The 14,784-nt window shown below is 42.5% G+C and overlaps 3 protein-coding genes across 5 annotated transcripts in view; 2 read left to right on the plus strand and 1 right to left on the minus strand.

Moving 5' to 3' along the window:
* Positions 1 to 13: 13 nt before the first annotated feature.
* On the minus strand, positions 14 to 2,821 carry LOC120903221 (gustatory and odorant receptor 22). Its single transcript, XM_040312508.1, has 5 exons — positions 1,254 to 2,821; positions 1,005 to 1,150; positions 708 to 904; positions 293 to 454; positions 14 to 220 (listed from the first exon to the last, which is right to left on the minus strand). The coding sequence occupies exons 1-5, from the start codon at positions 2,000 to 2,002 to the stop codon at positions 71 to 73; spliced, it is 1,404 nt and encodes a 467-aa protein (XP_040168442.1). The 5' UTR covers positions 2,003 to 2,821; the 3' UTR covers positions 14 to 70.
* Positions 2,822 to 2,940: 119 nt separating this feature from the next.
* On the plus strand, positions 2,941 to 5,580 carry LOC120904287 (potassium/sodium hyperpolarization-activated cyclic nucleotide-gated channel 2-like). Of its 3 annotated transcripts, XR_005739736.1 has the most exons (9): positions 2,942 to 3,119; positions 3,210 to 3,630; positions 3,692 to 3,884; positions 3,944 to 4,244; positions 4,314 to 4,508; positions 4,586 to 4,725; positions 4,793 to 4,936; positions 5,037 to 5,314; positions 5,414 to 5,580. XR_005739736.1 is itself a non-coding variant. In XM_040314177.1 (8 exons), the coding sequence occupies exons 1-8, from the start codon at positions 2,990 to 2,992 to the stop codon at positions 5,250 to 5,252; spliced, it is 1,716 nt and encodes a 571-aa protein (XP_040170111.1). In that variant the 5' UTR covers positions 2,941 to 2,989; the 3' UTR covers positions 5,253 to 5,580. The 3 variants fall into 3 exon arrangements, 2 of the variants coding, with proteins under 2 accessions (XP_040170111.1, XP_040170110.1); XM_040314177.1 differs by having other exon boundaries at positions 2,941 to 3,119; positions 4,610 to 4,725; positions 5,037 to 5,580; XM_040314176.1 differs by having other exon boundaries at positions 5,037 to 5,580.
* Positions 5,581 to 6,977: 1,397 nt separating this feature from the next.
* The window catches only part of LOC120901723 (thrombospondin type-1 domain-containing protein 4), a 90,127-nt gene continuing 82,320 nt past the window's right edge, over positions 6,978 to 14,784 (plus strand). Inside the window, exons 1-2 of the mRNA XM_040309877.1 lie at positions 6,978 to 7,067; positions 8,682 to 9,113. Of these exons, the coding sequence (XP_040165811.1) occupies positions 9,103 to 9,113 (11 nt within the window). The 5' untranslated portion in view covers positions 6,978 to 7,067; positions 8,682 to 9,102. The remainder of the gene's footprint in view (positions 7,068 to 8,681; positions 9,114 to 14,784) is intronic.

A 14,784-nucleotide genomic window follows, 5' to 3' on the forward strand; every position in this document is an offset into this window, starting at 1 on the left:
TTACTCCAGGTAGATTCTGGACATGTGAGAATGGATCAATGGATGTTTTCAACGTGCGTTCCTTCCTTATTTAGGTGTTCACTTTGTCTGCGTCAAGCGATCGAATTCTAGACAAGTTAGCTTTGAGTGCAGAAATGAAAGCATTTTTAGCACTTTGTCGTAGTAAGGTCAATTTGAACTGCATCAAAACGACCAAATACGTCGCCATGAAGGATATGTTCTGTAAAGAGAGGGAACAAATGTATGCTAGTACTTCCATTTCAAAAGCTGTGCGTAAGGATCCGCGCCTTACCGATGTGATGAGTCCGCGATTGATGTTGGCGTACCCGTCAAGATTCATCGTAGGGGGATTTTTGTCGATGGCAACCAGAAACATTTCTACCTCCTTTTGTGTAGCCTTGTCCACCGTCGTTAAATTTACATTCAACAAACGTTCCTGAAAGTTCAATCCGACCTGCAATTGTGCCATTTCGAAATCCAAGGGTGGTGAAAAGATGGTAAAACTAAATTATGCCACAGTAATTACGACCGTTCTTTACAATCATTGTAACGGACAATTGTACCGTAGCACCGCAAATTAACCTTGTTCGCCTTGGGGGGGTGGGCACCTCACCGCGTGTTTTCTGTTCACAGACCCAATCCGGTCGTGAATTCCGTAAGCGGGCAAAAAGCCCTTAAAAACACTCCGCATGCGTACGCATACCTACCCTTTTGGATGCGTGATGAGCTTCGTTGCAAATGATGAACAGCAAGCTCATACAATAGAAAACAATGACAAATAAACCCACTTCCTTATACGTGGCACCGTGCTCGATAATTTCGCTCAGCGAGCCGTAGGTGGCGATAATAGTGGTGAAGAATATCACCAAACAGTAGATGCCGTACATGTTGGAATATGCTTTACCTGGGGAAAGCAAGCGGGTGACGAAAGGAACCAACATGCATGGGTCAGTGCAATGTAAAGGGGAAATTGTACGCATCCACAACCGCCAATACGGACGTACCCAGTTGTTGCATCATATGGCTTAAATCCACCCACAGGTGACGATATTCGGTCAGCTTCGCGGCTGGCCGTTCGGTCGCCAGTACGTCTGTTAGTTCTTTGGCAAAGGCCTTACTAGCCGTCCCAAATGCGGTGCAGTTGACGAACCTGTTGGGAATCCGAATGAAGAATTGAGGTCGTGACATACGCTTTTGTATTGTGAACCTGGACAGAAATGGAATCGATTTTCATAGCAGAGCGATATGCTTACCAAAGGCTACAGAACCCGTTCAACATTGCAATGATGTGGTAGTAGGCAAAGGTGTGACAGAACTGAAAGTCTGGCTGCAGGTAATATTGCGACAGGATGATCACCAAACTCAACGACCACGATACGATGCACAAGGTCCACGTGATCGGATACAGCTTCGGAAAAACGATGGGCTTTCCGGTGACGATGAGATACTTGTACTGAAAATCCGTCCACATGTTTTTGAATTTTGCCACCTCCGAACCGTTACGCCAGCTTGCTACGGGAAGCAAAAAATGGGGCACCATTATCGACATAAAGATGATGTTGTAGATCACCTCATCGAACCGCTTGTCGCTGGTTGAGATGAACTTGTTAATGCGCTCCCGGGCCACCACCAGCACAATGACCGTTTCGCAGGCGTAGATAAAGTACGCCCAGAGAAACGCCTTGGAACACCAGGTAAACGTGGTACGGGGCATGTCGACACCTTTCGGGCTGCGCATTATCGGCATCACGCCCATAATTTGGAACAGCACCAGCAGACTCTTGGTGGTGTGGTAGAACGAATCGTGCTGGTCGAGCAGGTTTACATCGCTAGCAATCTTCAGCTTACGCCTGTACATGTGCGTCGGAGACTCGTTATCCTGTTCGAGCTGATGCAGTTGCTCCTTGATGCGGCGCCTGTCCTCCAGCTGCTGACGTTGATTCGGATTCAGCACCTGATGGCGAATCTCGTACTGAGCATCTTCCATCTGTGAGTGAATCATGGTGGAGAGCCGTCGTTCGTACAGCCACTTCTACCGAGAGATTATGAAATTTCCCCACCGGCTGTATGCGTAGTTTTCACTTTTATCTCACAAATTTATCTCAAATTATGTGCGATTAGCGAGTGTGTGTGTGTGAGTGTGTATTGACGCTTCTGTGGCCCTCTCGCGAACACTTGCTTGAACGAGCTTAGAATTTCCTCACTCCGGACGCAACAGTTTTAAGATAAGATTTTGAGGTCGATTTCTTGCCCGGTTTCGTTTGCTGTTCTTCAGCTTCACAGATTAATGTTTTCACTACTGAGGGAGAGAAATGTACGCGGTCGGGAAAATAGCTGCGGCTGACCTAAATGACCCAGTGCTGCGGTGTTGACTGACCCGACGGAGCAGCGGGCTCCGGCAAACAGAAGGTTTTCTAATGAACGGCCAGAAACAATAAATGACGGCGGCGATGTGACATCGATGTTTTTATAGTAGTTGATGGTAGCGCCGGAACTGTAATTAAAATATTATTACGATCGATGTTTTTCTGTTTACTTTCGATACATAATGCATCATGGAAGGAGGGCGACCCTTGGCTGGCTTGAGTTCGTCTTTGTTAAAGGCAATGCGCTATGTGGCGTTCTAAACGATGACCGCCTTTGGTACTTGATGTCAGTGCAATTTAGATTGTTGCCACTATGGAACGGGCATTATTAGCACTGCCTGAGGAAGTTTATTGTTCTTTCAGTTATTTAACAGTCCCTTTGACTTGCGGTTTCGCGTGATGTAACCGCCGGAACATGGATCAGATTTTAGAAAAACCATACTATGAGCTACCAAACCTACGCACGTCAATTAGTATGACAATTCTGTTTTCGCAAGTAACCATGGTAACCAAGAAAAGGATATGACTACGTTGCACAAGTTTACGTGATATCCATCACGTTATCCTGGCATAGAAAAGTCGATGGACCAACAGAAAACCGTAGACTTTGTTCTGGTGCAAACATGTTCGAAGGAAATACCAACCGCTATAGCCGGGTATCGGCATACATTTTTCCGCAAAACATTTCTATGGAACATCGGATTTCCCAGCGCGACGATTCTACTGGATTCGAAGTGTCGGACCAATTGGAAGGTAATATGAATATAGAATTATTGTACAACTACTTAAGGTTCTTTAAGGTTCTTTCAACACAAACTTCTCATTCCCATGGCTGTGTTGCAGATGATGATCACGTACTAACAGCACGTATTGGCAGTCGAAAGAGCTTTGTCTATCGTTTGCGCCGCCTGTTCCTTATCGATAGACAACATCCAAGTTCCGCGCTGCACTTCCGATCGCACTGTCTGTACCGACGTGAGCTGGCGCGCCAAGTGCGCAGCGACTTTTGGTACATCATTCACCCATTCAGCCAGTTTCGGTTCTACTGGGATGTTTGGCTGATCTTCTACTTTTACGCAGTTTCCATGCTATGTCCATTCCTGTTTTCCTTCACGAATTTGGTCCGAGCCAGTGGTAGAGCTTACATAATATCCATGGTTCTTAATTTTATTGCTACTTTGGACTTTGTGATCCATGCGTGTACAGGCTATCTGGAAGATCAATTGAACAGAAATGTCGTTTTGCACCATGGAAAGATTCTGCTGTGAGTAGAAGAGGTGCTTCATTCATTGCTGGATAGATGTTGTTCGATCGATTAATTGCAGAAAATATTTGAAGAGCGACATGATCGTCGACCTGCTGGTCATGGCACCTTTAACCCTATCTGTGGGAGTGTACTACAACAACGCTACGCACGCCATATCGCAAACAGTGGTAATGGATATAGTTCACGGTATGATGATGCTGAAGATCATTTCATTGAGGCACGTTTGGGGGTATTTGGAAAATGTGTTTGAGGTAAATAGTGCACGGGCTTTGCATTGTAAACATTACATACCCCACAAGGTTCTTTCCAGCGTTACAAAATTGAGTCGCTCAAATACTACATTGTGCGGATCGTTATGACTTCCGTGCTGATCGTGCACTGGTGCATTTGCTTGTACAAAATTACCATATTCGAATGGGAAGCTGAGCGTACAGGAGTAGCCATATCGTACATGGAGGCCCTTTACCAGTATGGCGTGTGTCTTTATTCGGTGTCCTGGTTTATGTTTGCCTACAGCTTTATAGATCGCGAAATTCCCAGCGATCCTCGGGCGAAGGCATTTAGTACGGCGTGTATTGTGATTGGATATATGTTCAAGCTTTTCATATTTTGTAAGTACTCCTAGAGTGTTCTTCGGTATTAGTTTTGCCCGAATGTTAATTTCGAAACGTATAATGCAGTGCAAATTATTAATCTGGTCGAAATAATGAGCTCAATGGATCGCAAGTATGCGGAAGTCACGAATCAGCTGCAAACGTACGTTCGTACGAAGCAACTTCACACGGCCGATATGAAGCAACGGCTGCTGTATTACTACGCCAAACGGTACGAACACTGCTTTTTCCAAGAAGACATCATAATGGAAAGCCTATCCGGTAATTGCTCTGGCAAACTTTTTTTTTTGTGGGTGGAATATATGCTATATACAACAATTTTAACCTCGCTTTAACAGAATCCCTTAAAAAACGAATCACAGATTACAGTGCGACAAACTTTTTGAAAACGGTAAAAATATTTGATGGCATTCCAAATGATCTGCTGCTTCCGTTGGTGGAAAGGATGACGAAAGAAATCTACTTACAAGATGATCTCGTAAGTAATCTGACGCGTGTTTCTCTTTTACTTCGCTTTTCTCTTATATTAGTGCTTTGTTTTGCAGATCATTAAGGCAGGATCATTTGGAGACAAAATGTACTTCATCATTGTTGGCATGGTGGCAGTCTATACCCACAGTCGTAAGGAAATTTGTCACCTGTCGGATGGGGATAACTTTGGTGAAGTGTCGATGTTTACACGTAAAAAGGTACGTAAGTAAGGTACAATAAATAACGTAATTTTGGAAGGTTTGTACCTTTGTGAATAACTGCCCCCGGAGGGGTTCACTCATTACTTTCTTCCTGAAGCGCCTTGTCAGTGTTGTGGCGGTAGAGTTCACACAAGTGTACGTTATCGACCGAATGGCGTTCAAGAATTTGTTTCCCGCCGATCATGTTGTATACCAGCGCCTGCAGGAGATGGCCAATAAACGCATGCAGATAACGCTAGTGTTCGAAGAACAGCACAAAAACTATCTGCTAAAGATGGGAATGAGTCAAAATGAGATCAAGATTGGGATATGATTCCAGAACGAGAAGAGTGGTCAGGCTTGCTCCGGTATCGTTTGGAAGAAAGCTCCAGCTCGGTTGGTTGCCAATGCTCAGTGTATTTCCAGTGCTTAATTTTGCTTCGGGTGTAGCCACACTTGATGTGTAAAATCGATAATGTTTTTGACACCTTTTAGGCATGAGCATCGAAATTGAACCAGTTTGTGTACACGAAGCAAATGCAATCGTTGCAAAAGCATAATTGAGGATGTATGCGTTGGGGCAACTGGTTTTTGGACTGGAGGTGCAGTGCGAACCGGAAAATTAGTCAATTATAAAAACACCTGGCGGGTGTGAAATCATATCCTATGCCTCTTATTTGTTGTTTAAATGAGCATAATTGTAAATGAATATTATCATAATTTATATAAAATCATAATTTCCTATTTGTTCCATAATATTTTTTTTTATTTTAAGAAGGAGTTGGTTATTTTTAGTTTAATTTTTTTTTTTCACTAAGAGGGAGATCACGAGTTATATAAAAAATCTTATTTTTTTACTTTTTTGCGAAAAATGAGCTAAGTGCATGGCGGTCTTGTGGTAAAGTTGTAGAGCATACGACTTCAATAATATACATACCCATGGATTCAAGTCCTCTATGGACCAAGCTTTTCATATGCAGGACTGTCCATCCTAGAATGGGGACTGTACAACATAATCAGTCATAGATGAACAGTCCTCTAATATCTTCGATTGTTGTGCCAAATAAAATTAAAAATAAATAGAATACACCGCCTGCCAATCTATCTCAAATCTATGGTGTCTAATATCTTCGATTGTTGTGCCAAATAAAATTAAAAATAAATAGAATACACCGCCTGCCAATCTATCTCAAATTTATGGTGTCTATTCAATTCTACTCTCGTTATATCAGAGTAGTTATTATTTTCTTTTTATCCAATTAGCCATACATTGTCATTAATTTGTAAGCCAGACAAAAATATAAAAAAGGATTAGAGAATTTACCTCATTTCCATATTAAATTTATTTCGTGGTATGGATGCACAAAATACAATAAAATATACAAAAGTACTTTCATACAGAAACCGACCCTGTGGTCAATCTGATAGAACGCCAGTTTATACAAGGCCGGACGGGATCAATTCTCATTCGAGACAGTTTTCCCGTAGCAAGGACGTTTTATATGCGGTAGGAAATGGCACTAAATAAGCCTTAGTAAAGTCAGCTAGCAAGCTAGTAGTAATATATGTATTTGAATCAGCACCTGAGAACCACGTTAGCTGTAATGCCAAAGAAAGAATAAAAAGTAGTAAGTCCTTTGAAATTCCAGAAATATTTAAAAACTATATTAAAAACTCATGCAATTTACAGTTTTTTAAAAACGGTGTGGCAAGGAAATGTTGTATTTTTTAGAAGTAAGAAAATAAGTAGAAATTGAATCTTGTTAAATGCTTTAGACGGTGAACGTGTTAAACACGAATAAGAAAGCTTAGTACAAAAATACCATTTTTCATGAACCAAAATTCGACGGCGTGAATTATGTTGATGTTTTGTTGCTTCGTCACTCGCGATAACCCGTGCGTTTACGCCACACTCCAGCGCCGACAACGAGACATCAGCTGGTTCCGACCGGCTCTTCTGCCGCACAAAAATATGGTGCTCAGCATAAGTTCAAAGCGGGCGGGAAGATTTCCGCTCCCTAAGACCGTGGTGCGGCCGATGGCGTTTAGTTATGTTTGAAATCTCGCCGCGTGCAGTGTGTTTTTCGTCGTGCGATGGCAGCGTGGTAGTTGTTCGATCGATCGTCACTTTCCTCGCGGTTGTGTTCAAGTGAGTGTTGATCGTGATGTGGTAGCGTATGATGTCATCTATTGAAAGGCTTAGTTTGAATACATTGTGCAGGAATTTTTCGGGATCTAGTGTGTCCTGGTTTTCGGACGCAATTCTACCGCACTCGTATCTCGTATGGGGCGTGCAAGCGTATAGCGTATCAAGTGCGACTGACTGAAGAGAACCAAGCGGAGCCAAGGGTCGGTGGTGTATGGATGCTATATCATTAATTTACATGTGAAGCGTCGTAAAATGTTAGGGTTACAATAATAACCACGTAAAGATAAGCAATCTTACGGCTTGTCTATGTGCTGTGCATATTTTTCCGGTACATCTGTGCGGATGGGATTCTAGTGATTTCATTGAACGAATAGAATACTTCAAGCCGTCAACAAAAGAGTCGTTTTTTTTTGTTTTGGTGGTTCGATAAGCGCGCGGGCAAAAGAATATGCCAATGTTGTGTATGCGAAGAAACGTGCGTGACTGAATGGCAAATTCGTTATTCTTCGTTATTTTCGGTGGAGCATGTGGTTTCGTGGTAGAGCGAGGGGGGGTCTCAGCTGGCCGAAAGTTTGGACTGGCTGGCTGGTGTTCATTTCCCATAACTAAATAGCTCTCCGCGTGGCCACAATTAATCACAGTCAATTAATTCAGTGAATATATTGTAAACGGTGGGTTGCTGCTAGAGCGTGGTGCCCATCGCCGTTCGCCAACGCCCCCTTTGGATTGGATCGATTGTCAATCGTGTGCTACTGTTTGTTATTTTTTTATGCTACTTACTTGCTGCTGTTGTGTGTAGCACACACTACACGCTGCGTCCGTATGCTGTTGATCGGCGGTCGGGGCCAAGGGATGGTGTTTTAATTTTTTGCAGCTCCTCCGATGGCGGCAGCATCGTAAACCATTGTTGTTCTGGTGGGTTGCACTGTGCAGACCCACCGGGTGGGGTGTTTAGTTAGGTTTATTGGTAACGCATCATTGAGCTTTACCAAAATAGAGCATATTATGCTAGTTAGAGCTATCATAATCACCCATGAATCTCGGCTAGACATGTCGATCTTACCCCGTTGGTACGACGGTTGGATATGCAGCAGTGTCGCCGCTGCATTATCCCGCCAGTCGCAGCATAGCCAGTCAGTCAGTCAGTAGCGACAGGTATGGGTGGTTTGTGTTAGTAGTAAAAATGGGTAGTGAGAAGAATCTAGGCCATCTGGGTAAGAATCGATAGTTAAACCAACCACGCATAAAAAAGGTGTGCTCGGGGTTTAAACCTGGTTAGTTCCTGGTAGGAAGGAATGCAGCAGTCACATGCTTTCATGTTATATTTTGCAAATTTAATCACGTTAGCAAAATCATACGACGTAAAACTAGGATTATAAAACTGTAAAATCCTTCGATAAAGCGGTGGTGGTGGTGGTGGTGGTGGAATAAAATCTACATTTACCACTGAGCGAAAAAGCGTGAGAAACGAAATACCGCCTGTGACAAAAGCACTTTTTAGCAAGCGAAATGAAAAAAGTTTTTCCCAACCGAATTTAATTTCATTTCAATTTATTCGCGCAAGTATCGTGCATTCGACAAATAATCAACTTGCCGTTTTATTTACCGTCACAGAGCAAAGGAACCAAACAACAAGTGAAGTGATCGGGGAAATTTAATATATTCCGAAGTGTGGTGGTCCGTCCGATATGTGCCCAACGGCAAACGTCCCTCCATGGACGAAAGTGTAGTATATAGTAGAAGTGCCAACAAAAAAGTGAATCGTGCCATTGTGGAAAACTTTTCAGCATTAAAACGTGCTCTTCCCCGCCCGCCCATCGCAGTGCCATCGCAGCACTTAGCCATTGCATTGCGCTTGATTGGGTGACAGCGTCGAAAATTAATTTGAAGCGAAAAGTGTTTTTATATTTCGACCGGTACTAAAGCTGCTATCAAACGTAGTGGGTGCAATACGTTTGAATTGAAAATTATTACCCAAAAGTACGGTTCGATACTACATAGCGAGGGACCTCTTGTTGGCGTAACAAAACAAAGGATGATACTCAGGTAAGCTTTAAATGCATTTTATTTGGATAAAATGTCTGCCCACTCAAAGGAATTATGGCAAGATAAGCGCTCTTTAAGCCGTTAATGTTGCAATGAATGCATGGCGATGTAATTTTTTAACTTTAACAATTCATAAGAGCAAAACGAACATTAAACAAACCATCATCATTAGCATCATCATCATCATCATCATCTACCATTACTTGAATCGTTTCTACTGTTTGTTTTTGTGCACCGTGCAAGTGCTAAGGATTTTCCGTCCAGCTGTGATTCGATTTCAATTATTTGCGGTTGCTAATATGGGTGTGATATTTCATTTTCCCTCATTTCCCCCCGCCTGCATGGACCCGTGCGGATGGAGCGGTCATTTCGTAAATCGCTTACGGAATGAAATCTGCTTTCAATTAAATTATCGCTTCGTGGCCACCAGTTCGCACCCGCCACGCTAAAGCCTGTCCCATTCGAGCCTGGTAAAGCCGATTGAAGCCTTTCTGCCACAGCTCCTGGTCCTGCTGCTGCTGCTGCTGCTGCTGCCATGGCTGCTACTGCAATTGCTACCGATGCTGCCGGATTATAGGTCTTTGGTGTGCAGATTAAATAACGGACTGTACGGTGCGTCACAGGGTGGGAGGCAGGGAGGATGCCGGTCGACCGACCCGGCTGATCTTGTGTTGCATGTTTAATTATGAAGAGCCACATTCTCGCTGGAACATGTTTAATCAGAACGCACACTGGGTGCAACGCTCTGCGGGTTGGGATGCCTTTTTTGTCGGACTTTTTTTTTGTTTGCGTGCCAAATCCGTGCTTGAACAGATGCATTGAAGCTGCTGGTAATTGAAACATACGTTAGCTTTTCCTGATCGCAAATATCGTACCTGCGACATTATTGTTGCTGGTTGATGATGGTGAGTGGAAATTAATATTGATAATGAAATATATGTTTTCGTTTAATATAAAACATAGCTCAACAATATATTTTTTAATTCAAACAAATACAACTTTTCTTGTTTAATGCTAACAGTTCATGTCTTTCAAAAATTGATATTTTGTCTTTACCTACTTAACAGTTGATGTTTAAGAATAAAATTGTGCAACATAATTATCTATGATGCTCCATATTTTGTTCGTTTGAAGATCTTATCTTGTTAGCAAGATAGAACTAACACAAATTTTATCTTTACGTCATGTAAAACGCTATCTTGTGGAGATCATTTTATAGCTAGCTTCAGCTTCTTGAACCGGAAATACGAAAAGTATAGGGGAAGGTAGGTAAAGACGGACACTGCGGGTAAGATGGACACTTCTCATAAATGCATGAAAAAGGTAATTTTCGAGCAATTCAACAATGTATAGAATCCAAACTGAAGGTAAAACAACACATTTGAGAACATTTTTGGCATAAAATATGTAAAATTGGTTAAATCCACGAACAAAATAAATTTTCAATCATGTGCACCCTTGTTGATCTAATTTGACTACTGCCGATCTTAAGCTGTACAACTTGTATTGTTTATATTTCCGGAAGTTTTATTTCATGAATGGGTTGTCGCGATCATTAATGAAAAAACTGGCGAAAGAACGAGAATGAAAGCAGTACAAAATCTTGTTTTCTGGTGGTTTAAACATCCTGACACCAAAGCGGGAAAGACGGACACTTTGCTGTAGGGACAGATGGACACCGAATTTATTGATTTATTTTACTTCTTATATCAATTGGTGATAAATGGATTTCTTCAAATATCTTAAATAAGGGTATTCCGAAGCTATAAACCAATCAGCAACTAGAGAAAGTATTGAAATAAGCGAGAAATGAATCACCGGTCAAAATAGTAGCCATTCGTTATGCTATTACTCGCTCGACGCTGATGAGGCGCTTCACGAAATCCAATATCTTGTCACGACTTGTACAACTTTAAGCAATAAAAATATGAGGCATTGATATGGCATTGTTTAGGAATAGATGAAAAATTCTATGGGATTACAAATATTAAATGTTGAATTTTGACATGGTGGAAAATGGATTAAACTATAACAAGTCCCTCAAAAATACTGGGGTCGTGGTCTTTTCGCGTAGTAATTTCCTTAAAGGTAGTTCTAGACTGTTGTTCTGTAAGCTGAAGCAACGTGTGCTGTAAGTGCGCGATATTTCAATACATTTTAGATGCTGCATTCTACGATATATTACAAACGGTGCTTCTTCTTCTTCTTCTTCTTTTGCTCAACAACCGATGTCGGTCAAGGCCTGCCTGTACCCACTTGTGGGCTTAGGCTTTCAGTGACTAATTGATTCCCCCCATAGCAGGATAGTCAGTCCTACGTATGGCGGCGCGGTCTATTTGGGGATTGAACCCATGACGGGCATGTTGTTAAGTCGTACGAGTTGACGACTGTACTACGAGACCGACTAAAGCGGTGTTTACAACTCCTAAAACCACGGCTGAATGAATCGTCGTTGCAATAGGGCAAGAATTGGTTTATAAACGTACCAGGACGTGGAAAGCGGTAGAATTTGTTAAAATACTGTAAAACTCTTCACTTTCTAACCTTTTCTACAGGTGTCCATCTTACCCTTCATGGTGTCCATCTTTCCCATATCAGGTGTCCGTCTTACCCGAACATTTCAAAACCGCACGAAAAAAATCATGTTTTTCATTCATGAAAAAAACACAAAAATCAATGGAAACTTAAAAGTTTCAACACATTTTCTGATAAAACATGAGTGTAAGATAATGTATGCAAATTTTCATGGTCGTTGCACTTATATATCCCTAGATTTTTCCCATTTCCCGTAACGTGTCCGTCTTTACCTACCTTCCCCTATCATTGTGTGCGTGTGCGAGTGTTTTTTTGCTGCATTGAATTGGTTTCAAATTAATCTACTCTCTACATGTTCATGTTCTCATCCAATTCTGTTTTATGTGTTTTTTTTTAATGTTTCGCTTCAAACCCTTCACCGAGCGAGTTAGGTTAGAACGGAAATAAAAAGGAAGAGACATATCCCAAGTGGGTCCTTTTGCAAGATTCATCAAAACTGTTGTTAAGTCTAAAAAAGAGCCTTCGTGTTGTCGACATACTAGCGGATAAGATCGAATACAAAAAAAGGAAAAGGATTTTGTCGCCCGACGGGGTGAAAATGGGGCTCACTTTACACCCTTCCTTAGACACGCCGTTCACGTTGTAGGTTTAATGGGTGCGTACGGTCTGCAAGCCTTTTGATGCTATGCTTTAACTATCCTATTACTGGCAGGTCTGGTCAAGAAGAGGGAGAAGTGCTACCAAAAAGAAGGCTAGAGATGAACGTACTCGTGCAAAACCCAAATATACTATCCTATTAAATGTGATGAACTCTGGATGTCGTGATAAAATCAGGGCTCTTTATTGATTTGCTGCTTCTTCGCCTTCAATCATCCGCAAGGTCGATGGGTTGATGAAAACTCCCCAAAAGTCAGCTCCCCGTTCCCAGAGATCAACATCCGGCCAATATACTTGGCAGTGGAAAAGTGGTTTCTTGGCGTACCCTTTTGGTTCTTCGTTCTTTTACTCACGCAGAAAGGTTATTGTGGAACGTTACCGAATGTCTGCTGAACGAAACGAAGTGCCTTTTTGCTCCAGGAGTACAACTTCTTGTCAGGTGCAAGGTGAAAGAAAATAAATTATAAATGATTTTGGTGACAGCCATAAAAAAAAGATTCAAATCATCATGATCATCGCTATTGCGTTTGTGAGTTGCCCGAGAATAATAGCCGACAATACAATAGCGATCGATTGCTGGTGTTGGTGGTCGAATTGATGAAATTGATGTTTGCAGCTGCGGAATGGCACTGCGGAGAACCATTTCGTACACTTGGATCTCTGAAGCTTCTTCTAACGTGAAAATACTCCCACCGTTCATTGGATTGAGAAAAAAAAACCCCCGTTCGCTGACTTTTCGGGGGTCGAGAGGGTGAGAAGTTTACCGGCCGGTCCTATGGGGTGAGGCACAAAATCAATTAAAAAGTAATAATAATCATAAACAATAAAACAGCGGTGCATAAATCACCGGCGGAAAGCAGCCCCATCCCGGTATGCCCTTGATGCCCTGGAAGGCCTAGGCAACACAGGAAATGGAATCCGCTCGAAGCGACTTTCTTCGAGCGCTGGCAACCGATGTTTACGGGTGATGTCAGCGGCATCGAGTTCGAAGCGGCCCAGGAGTTGTTGATAATGTGTGCACTTAGACGGTAATCAAAAAGGTTCATCTCGGAGGCTCGTCTAGCGCCGACACTGTAGGAGGGTGACAATGATGATGTGTGTGGAGGTCACAGTCGCGGGTGATAAGAAATGGGTGATTTTAATTACCTTAATAACTGTCTTTACACTCACTTTTCTGCTCATGGATGTGTACTCCGCACGAGCGGGGATTGTTGGTTCTTTCTTCATTGTTGTACGCGTTGAAGTGGGCACCTAGTGTGTAGACTTTGGGGTAGGTACCGAAGTGGGGTGGTTTCTGTAGACTAGATTATTTTATGGCCTCGTTTCTGAACGGATAGCAATTGTGTATACTAGACTGCTCTTTCGCGTCCCATCATCATCATCATCCTCATCCATCGACGTCTAACTGCCGCCTTAGAGTACGTGTTTTCTTTACGTGATTTTAATGGCCCATTATTATTAAATACAATTTCTCAATGGTTTGGGCAAAGCAGGGGTGCGGGTGTGAAATGATTTCTTATTCCCTGTTCGTGTTATCCATTGTTGGAGTAATTTGAACAACATGGATAGAGCTTAATGGCATATAACCTAGTATGAGTTTTAATTTTGTTTTTTGGAACCCTTTCGACGGTTGAAAAAAATATGTGCTGTGTTGCATAAACCGTTTATAATTAAAAAAGGATGCCCGTTCCAGAACCGCTTGAAAGCGGGTGCAGAACATGAACCAAATTTAATGTCCGTTCGCTGTTCGCCGTTTGCAGTAGAACTACAACGCAACTCGCGCAAATTTCACCCTTAAAGGCTGTTGTCAAGCAAGTTGGTGCAAGTTCCACCATTGATTTTCAACTTAAAGTTGGGACCATCGGGTACAATACCTGCCATAAATCTGTCCATTTTTCCACCCTTTAGCCATCTGTCGGTGTTGGTTCGTTTTGGTGGTTTTAAAATGTTTACGACCTGCCGGTTAACGGCCGGGAGTGTGCGTTTGATGTTTTACGCTTGGTTGAAGTAAAATTTAATAACCTCATCCAGGTCGAACTGCAAGCGCGCATCGGCGACGTGTACGCAACATCGAGTACTCTTTCTCTCTCTTCCACGCGGCGGCAAGGAAGTTTTTGACAAAGGCGTGCTCTGAATCGCCCATGGGAGAATACGCAAAAACAGCCACGGCGCGGGTTGATTGGAATTGATAATAAACAGTAATTTGTAAACCCTCCCCGGGCAGTGTGAGATTAGCCGGGTCAGCGAGGCTCGGAATATTATTCAAGGAGCACGCTTCAAAACCGTCCATTTTTTGACGGGTTGGTGGACGCATTGGCGTACCAATGGCCGGGTGTGCTGGGGTGAACTTACGACGCTCCACTGATACAACATTCACACGTTGGGTGCTAATGTTTGCAAATGAAATCAAATTTAGTAGCTTATAAAGGCGAGATTGGCTTTCCTCAGCAGTAATACACAGTGCGTTGTGGTAATTGTT

The sequence above is a fragment of the Anopheles arabiensis genome, chromosome 3 (assembly GCF_016920715.1).
Source record: "Anopheles arabiensis isolate DONGOLA chromosome 3, AaraD3, whole genome shotgun sequence".
Classification (NCBI taxonomy): domain Eukaryota; kingdom Metazoa; phylum Arthropoda; class Insecta; order Diptera; family Culicidae; genus Anopheles; species Anopheles arabiensis.

Excerpts from the sequence above, each read along its gene's own strand:
- LOC120903221 (XM_040312508.1), bottom strand. The coding sequence starts at position 2,002 with ATGATTCACTCACAGATGGAAGATGCTCAGTACGAGATTCGCCATCAG. Across the intron at positions 455-707 it reads CTCATCACGCATCCAAAAGG|GTCGGATTGAACTTTCAGGA; the intron begins GTAGGTATGCGT and ends GCACAATTGCAG. Across the intron at positions 221-292 it reads ATCGCGGACTCATCACATCG|AACATATCCTTCATGGCGAC; the intron begins GTAAGGCGCGGA and ends CTCTCTTTACAG.
- LOC120904287 (XM_040314176.1), top strand. The coding sequence starts at position 2,990 with ATGTTCGAAGGAAATACCAACCGCTATAGCCGGGTATCGGCATACATT. Across the intron at positions 4,245-4,313 it reads GTTCAAGCTTTTCATATTTT|TGCAAATTATTAATCTGGTC; the intron begins GTAAGTACTCCT and ends CGTATAATGCAG. Across the intron at positions 4,937-5,036 it reads CGATGTTTACACGTAAAAAG|CGCCTTGTCAGTGTTGTGGC; the intron begins GTACGTAAGTAA and ends TTCTTCCTGAAG.